The sequence below is a fragment of the Plectropomus leopardus genome, chromosome 12 (genome assembly GCF_008729295.1).
Source record: "Plectropomus leopardus isolate mb chromosome 12, YSFRI_Pleo_2.0, whole genome shotgun sequence".
Classification (NCBI taxonomy): Eukaryota; Metazoa; Chordata; class Actinopteri; order Perciformes; family Serranidae; genus Plectropomus; species Plectropomus leopardus.
Window position 1 is genome coordinate 3,516,397 of NC_056474.1, and position 7,867 is coordinate 3,524,263.

General features: G+C 39.6%; 1 protein-coding gene across 1 annotated transcript in view; it reads right to left on the reverse strand.

Moving 5' to 3' along the window:
* Positions 1-1,540: 1,540 nt before the first annotated feature.
* Positions 1,541-7,867, reverse strand: part of LOC121951198 (noelin-3) — a 6,887-nt gene continuing 560 nt past the window's right edge. Inside the window, exons 2-4 of the mRNA XM_042497437.1 lie at positions 6,979-7,198; positions 4,644-4,750; positions 1,541-2,957 (exon numbers count right to left, since the gene is read on the reverse strand). Of these exons, the coding sequence (XP_042353371.1) occupies positions 2,280-2,957; positions 4,644-4,750; positions 6,979-7,198 (1,005 nt within the window). The 3' untranslated portion in view covers positions 1,541-2,279. The remainder of the gene's footprint in view (positions 2,958-4,643; positions 4,751-6,978; positions 7,199-7,867) is intronic.

Sequence of the window (7,867 nt, forward strand, 5' to 3'; positions counted from 1 at the left end):
GTTATGTAACTTCTTATTTACACAAATGAATGCTTATTAAAGTGATCTACTGCTGTCTGTATAAATGGATCTTTACCATGATTATAGCTAGAGAGGAGAATGGGATGTCGTGCCGATACAAAATACACAGATATACAGTTACAGTAAAAATGTTATTAGGATAGCCAACATTCATGCACGACAGCTGTTATCCTTACAGAACTTACTGCACTGAATAAGGCATACAAACTGTTGCTGAAATTACAAAAAAGCTAATATCTCAAAGTACTGAGTCAAAGGCAACCAGATCTGCTGTTTGCTGAAGTACTTTGACTCAGTGCTTCAAGACATCCTATGACCTGGATGAAGAATCTTCATGGACACAAAAAAAGCCAAGTACAGTAACTATACAGGTGCATTATGGTTCACCACATTTCTCATTGTCTTGTACAAGGTCATGTACAAAAAAACTTCTGAAAGGAAAAGTACAAGGATAAATTGAAAGCTAAATGGAGGCAGCGAAAGGCAGGAATAAATTAGCAGATGATGATGAATAAATGGCAAGGAAAGAATGGAAACGAACAATTAGTGAACACAGTCAAAATATGAATAAATTAGGGGGGCATGAATAAATGCAATACTGGATGAGAAAATCATTATAAATATGAGGACTTCATTTTGGGAAAAAAAAGCTTTCATTTTGGAGAGAAAGGGGAATGGGGAAATTAGAGAAAGTTAATTCAGAGTGCCATTATTTTGTTGAAAATGTGTCACCTGCAATCTGTTGTAAAATGTACCCAATTTGTTTTAAGTTTATGCAGCCATTTATTTTTAAAGAGAAAGTGTCACGTTTCCACATAGAGAATCTTCGTTAACATTTCATATGAAAACAGGCAAATGGTACGATCTGAGTAAGTACATATCTATAAAATGCCCAAAACTAATCAGGAAAATGACAAATAAATAATAAACTGAATATAACAATGAACAACGTGTCTCCACTTACTCCCACAAAAATGAAGCCAAAATATCTTGGATACGGTTGCTGACATCTTGCACTTGTGACGTCAGGTCCCCGTCTATAATCCCCTCTGACCAATCCCAAGCAGTGCCACTGATCGCAAGCACACCGATTGGCACACACAGCTGTCAAATATGTCAAACACCTGTTTCATAGCATTTCATAGCATCAAAAAATATTTAAAACTAAACGTATTAGAAAATTGAACACTTTCCCAAACAGCAGCGCAATAAGACAACACATTCACACATACTCCCAACTCATCAAATACTAATGCTTGGCCAGTGCCTCTTTGCGTCAAAATATGACAAACTAGGCACTCTTCCTGCATCAGTTTTGGATGTTTAGGGACCGTGAATCAATTTACGCTTGTTACATGCATTGTCTCTTTTCAAAATAAACTTCATTTTTCAGAGAAAATGTACAGTTCCTGCTAGTTTAAGGCGTACAGCCATTTTCAAAATAAACTTACAACGTAGGTTACACCCCCCCCCCCCCAAAAAAGAACTTAATGACAACGTAACAACGTAATGGCTTGGCTGAAAATAAGTATGTTTGTTACTAACCTCGTATTACATCTTGTTATATGATATCACAAGACATACATAACATGCTAGCATAGTATGCTTAACACACTAGCACACTACATTGTCATTAAAATAACTTGATTAACTTTATATTAAGACATAGGACAGTAACAGCGGGCTCTGCAATGAAAGTTAAGAATTTTCTCAACCCATTCACCTCCCTTCCCGCTCACTAAGTGGACTTTCTTAATACTACAGTATTACCCTAGAACGTCAAGAAATGCTGCCAAGTGAGAGCGGCATGGATAAGATCTACCTTAAATGACAGAAACCAATTTGGGGATGTGTACTTTAAGTTTTTAGTATGGTTCATGTCCCATTCACAAATAAGTGTTGGCTGATTGGCTTATCCTGACATTCCTACTATGACCAATCCCACTCCTCTTGCCTATTCTAACCAGTCCAACCAACAAAGGTAACAAGTACTAACCAATCGTAGGGAGAGTAGGGTGGCTCATTCCTTCTCTATCTTAGGATTCAAAAATTTACATCTCTTTCGCTATCATGGTGGGGGGTTTATGACCTATACTGCATCCATCCACCAGGGGTCAATCAAGATATTTTGGCTTCACTTTTAGGAAACTGTCATGTCATCCATCTTTGTTATACAGTCTATGACATTTATTAGAACATTCAGGTGCAACCATCCGTGTTTTTATAATTTCTTTCATGTTTAAGTTATGTTCCTCTGCTTAAGAGTCGTCCTCAGTTTTAATGATGTGGAAAAGTGTAACATTAAACAGGACCTGGTGGCCGTTGTTCCAGCCGTAGAGGGCGCGGTCCCTGGCGTTGTAGTCCAACATAGACATGTGGAAGTACTGGTTATGAAAGGGAATGTCTGTATACTCGTATGTGGAGGTTTTAGTGGAGTACGCGTAGTACACCTTGGCGCCGGTCAGGTGGGAGTTGGTAATGTAGAGCGTCCCACAGATCATAAAAGATTCGCCGGCGTTCCTCTTTGAGTACTCCGTGTTCCATGTGTTGAGGATCTGGAGTGTGTCCGGGTTCAGCTGACTGATGACGATGTTGCCAGCGTTCTGGTTGGTCGCGTAGACGGCCCATAGGCCCAGCTCGTCTGCCATGAGGTCAATGTCGGAGAAGCCTCCCCAGGTGTAGGGGTACACATTATGGAAGCCCGCCGACTCCAGGGCCCTCTGGGTGACCACACGGCCCGTCTCGAAGCTATACCTCACTATGATGTTGCTCTGCATCTTGTTGTAGTACAGAGAGCCGTTGTACACCACGTGGTCGGTTCCGGCCCATTTGAACGGCAGGTTGTAGGTTCTCGACTCGACTCCAGCCACAAAATCAGCAATTGACTTATACTCTTTTACGATCTTGTTGTTGGTGTAGCTGTCCATGTACCAGACCTGAGGACAAGTAGATAAAGACAATGCTTCTGTGATGTTTAGTTACAAGAAACTTTGCCAGCTGTACAAGAAACACTTTTATATTTAATTATTCAGTCATTGGTGAAGTTACAATCACCTGCAAGTTAAAAAAAAAAAAAAAGTCATCTACATGATAATAACAATTTCATTTAAAATACGGATTGCTGAACACAGGAAATACATGAAAAGGATATAAAAAGATCCAGCAGCCAGACATTTTGATGGAGGCCAAACGCTCAGTGATGGACTTGGTGTGTTTGGGCCTAAAGAGGCTTAAGAGCTTCTTACACAGAGGAGAGAATGGTGGAAAGACAAAGAGGTAGAAAATAACACGAACATTGAGTTCATGAGGGAATACAACAGAGTAGATGCAGAGAAAATGTTTATGATCATCTTATTACCCAAATAATGCTATAAAGCCATAAATGAGAATGATCAATGCCAAATGCCAAAAATATTTAGCAGCTTTTAGTATGCATCATACCTAGCAATGTGCGGCTCACTGCGGGAGATTTAAAAAGCTGCTGTCAGCATAGCGGCTAATACAAAGAAGAATGAGTTTTGGGAGCTCCTTAAACCCCAGAGCAGAGGACAAGGTTAGGCGCCATATAACGGAAAAGGTAAATGATTGTTATTGACATGTTATGCCATGGTATTGTTTAGCAAGTGCTGCCAACACATATATTATATGTCACGCTAGAGGTGGATGACACATTGGAGTGGCAGGATGCTGCCGCGGTTTGGTTCTGAGTAACAATGCGGTATAAAGGGGGGGCTTTGTTGCGGCCCTATCGCATGATCTCTGCGTAAAAATACCTATAGTGTCAGCAAAAGGCAGGGAGAGCAGAAGAAGCACACATGGGCATAAACAAAGAGTTTAACAAACATTTAAAATGTTCAAAGCAAAGCGAATTACTCTTTGAAAGCCTTAACTTAGTCGGGCATAATGTATGTAGTTATGGCTGACAAAATAAAGACTCTCTTATCTGTGGCCCTGGATTTACTGAGTGTGAATACACTGCCTCTGCAGTTTTTGTATTAAAAATGTGGCTTTGCAAATGTATATGAGGAGGGAGATGTCTTGGGATGTTAGTTTAAGCCTCAAGGACACACACAATGCAGTTTGGTGACTAACTCTGAATGTGGAAAAAAACCTCCACTGGGTGATTCTCTCCTTATTTCTCATTTCATCACTTTGTTCTTCCACTTTTTGCATGGTGGTTTTAATTAACAGACTGCTTTTATTTTGAAATTTCTTTGTTTGAAGGTGTAGCATCCTTGAAAAGGCTGGCCATTAATGTGCTTCTTGCTCACTGGATAATTGATAAAGCCTGAGTCATCTTGCAGTGAATGTAAAGGCTTTGCTTTTACCCATTCTTTCAAACACTGATGAAGGCTCTGCACTAAAAGCCATTACAAGTGTTTTGAGTAAGTGTTCACACAAAAGAATGTCCAAACAAGGTATCCATCAAGGGATATTGAGTTTAATGTTTGATCTTAGCAGTTAAGTATACAAAAAAAGTTTCAGTGAGTATAATGCTGTAATTCCACAGCATCTCTCCCCACTGAACAACAGGAGGGAAGCAGTTGTATGTAAATTAATAAACTGCCCTGCATTGCTTCAAAGGCTGGAAACACACTGCAAAGAACAGTAACTCGGCTCACCCTGTTGTTTTTGGGAGACGCCTGTGGGTCGGTCATCCAGGCTCCAAATCTGGTCCCTGAAGTTTTCACAGTCAGCGGGCCAGTGATCTTCATTAGCTTGCCACATGCTGCGAACACATCACACAGCTCTGGTCACATAAAGCACAAACTGCACCAGCTCCACATGACAAAACCACAGCCAGTGTTATGATGGTAGGACTGGAATAAATCTCAAAGCATTGGATTGCTTTAATGGCTAAACAAAAAAAAAAAAAAAAAAATCGAGATCTGGACTGTTTGTGCTCGGCATCTGGACACTGACAAATGCTTTTCTTTGCTATTATAGAAATAAGGATAACAAGAGAAGCTGCCACAGTGCTGCAACTAGTAAAATGTCTTCCTTTGTGTCAGACCTGTGTGACAGTTTATTCCACATGGTTTAATATTTGAAGTAGCTGCACTTAATTCATCTTTCCAGAAACTTTAATTGGACCAAATGACAGAAGGCTATCACTTGCACACAAGCTTGCAAGTTCTCTATTAAGTATTTAACTGCTATTTTACCTAATCAATCAAAGCCTCGTGCACAATGAATGCTTAAGCAATCATCTCGAGCCCAGGCAGACTTCCAGCCACTTCCTATTAGCATTCACATGTTGGCTATTCACGTCGACACTTTGACAGGCTCCATCAGTGTTGATAACATGGCAGTTGGCAAATTGGAGTTTGGTTATACAAACCTTTGTCAGAGGTAATGCTGCGCTGGAGGCTGAATTAGATGAGTTAAACATCAATGAATGAAACAAGGAACTACAGAGTTTCAGTGTCAACACTGCAAATGGCAAAGTAGGAATCACAAGCTTTCAAAATACAAAGAAATAGATACGATAAACCAGCCAGTTCCCGAGGTGTCGAATACAGTCGCTTTGTCATGCTTGTCTACATGTGATATCCACCCTTTGGTGTCCTTATGAGACGCACAGGGCTTCAACTATGCCCGATGTTAACCCACCCCCAACAGAAAGCAACTGAGGGGCGTCGGGGGGCTCAGTGGATAAAGCAGGCGCACCATAAATGAAGGCAGTTGTTCTTGCTGCAGCGGCCGCGGGTTCGATTCCAGCTCGCGGCCCTTTGTTGCATGTCATTCCCTCTCTCTCCCCCGTTCATGCTATCAATCTTCTGTCCTGTCTAATAAAGGCAAAAATGCCAAAAATAATCTTAAAAAAAGCAACTGACAGTAAAAAGTATTATGTTTGTATTTGTTCTTTTGTTTCATGTTAGTGTCTTTCAGTATTTTGTATTCTCTATTTCTATTTGTTTTCTTTTTGCATTTTGTGTAAAGTGTCTTTGAGTACTTAGAAAAGTGCTATATAAGACTTATCTATTGTTATGATTATTAAACTAAAAGTCAATGATGTTTTAATGTAATGTTATGCAACTGGCATAAGGTCATCGTGCGCTGATATCAGTCATGTGACATAAATATGTAATTAGTGCCAAAGCATTTATCTCATCTGTGTAACAAGTCTAAATATTTTATACCAAAACAGGATCCTTTTAAATTTGCCTACAGACCAGCAATAGCTGTGACCAGAGGCATTATGTTTGCGGGCTGTTCATCCGTCTGTTGTTCCATTCTTGTAAACGCAATGTCCCAAGTGAGCTTTTGACACAAACGCTCACTTGGACTCAGCAATGAACAGATTATAATTTGGTCGTCAAAGGTCAGCTGTGCATCACGTAGCAACACTAAAAAAAGGTGCCCTGTGCATCATTTTGAGACACAGAGGGATATGACAAAGTGTTGGTATTTAGAAATAACATTTGAGTGCATAACACAACAATTGTGAGTTTGTATGAGCCTCAGTTGAACTTTTTTTAAAATCAGCAGTGGGAGTGAAAAAGCTTCATGATGCTTCCAGCTTTTACCTCAAGCTTGAACAAATGTTCTTTGGTTTTTTCTTTTTCTGTTTTTTCACTTACAGTGACAGAAAATAGATATGAGTTGAACCTTGAGGTGCAGTTTAAGTGCTTTAAGTGCCAAATTCAATCACGCAGGTATCACTCTCTCTGCTGACGTACGACTTAACCTGTTAAAGAGGTATACTCACTATTGTATCAGTAAACAAGGTGTATGGCTATTTGTTTTTTCTTAATATGAAAATGATATATTTTTTTCCAAATACATAACATTTTCTCAGCATTATTTCTGCCTCCAGTAGACGCTCTACTGCCCCCTGCTCTCTATCTAAAATGCCAATCTGCAGATAGCTGCAATAAATGTGTCTACAGTCCCTGTGCCATTGCATAATCTGAGGTCACCGTGCCTGAATCTACTTTTCTGAGATGGACTCACTGAGTTTACTCATGCAGTTGCGGAGCCGATTTTCCAGGTTTAGGACCCTCCGTTGCAGCTCCTCGTAGTCGTAGGCTCCCATTTCCTCCTGGATACCCATCAACACGCCAGACAGGTTCCTGATCTCTTCTTTGAACTGGGAGATGAGCTTGGCGTCTGTCTTGTATTGCTCCAGGACAGGGATCAGCGGCTGCAGGGACTCCATCTTTCCCTTTAGCTCCTAGAACACACCAGTGCAGAAATACCAGGCTTAACAAATCTCTCAGTCTGGAAAGGAGACATTTCAGTTTGTCTCGCTATTGTGGTGGTAAGATACTTTCTAAAAGTGACCCTCTTTTGCACAAAGTGAAGACTCTTCTACTAATTGAATATTACAAAAATATCATTGTTTAAGAGCAAACAGTTTAATTTGTTTTTTCTGGCACATTAATGTGAAAATGAAAAACACTAATTGTTGTATTTGCAGACAAAATATCAAAAGTTCATCATGAGTGAGAAAACTTAAGAATAAGAAAGAGAAGCTTTTGAGAGACAAATATCACTGATGGGTGATAAAAGTAATAATCACTATGGTTATTACTCACATTGTTTTGCGATGTCAGTGTCAATTGTACAATGTTAGATTATATGGAAATTCTCTTCAGTTGTTTTCTATGAGAAGTATCAATATTGGCGATACCTGCCCTTATATTACTTTGACGATTAGAAACTTTATGTTTTGTATCTCTACATTACGTGCAATAGACCATTTCAGAGTACTATGTATAATTTCATTGGATTGCACTAATTGATGCATTAATGCGTTCATCACTTTAACGTTGCAGCAAGTACAGGTGGAGTTAAATTTAACTACTTTATATACTGCAGGGTAACTTAATCCATAGTGAGA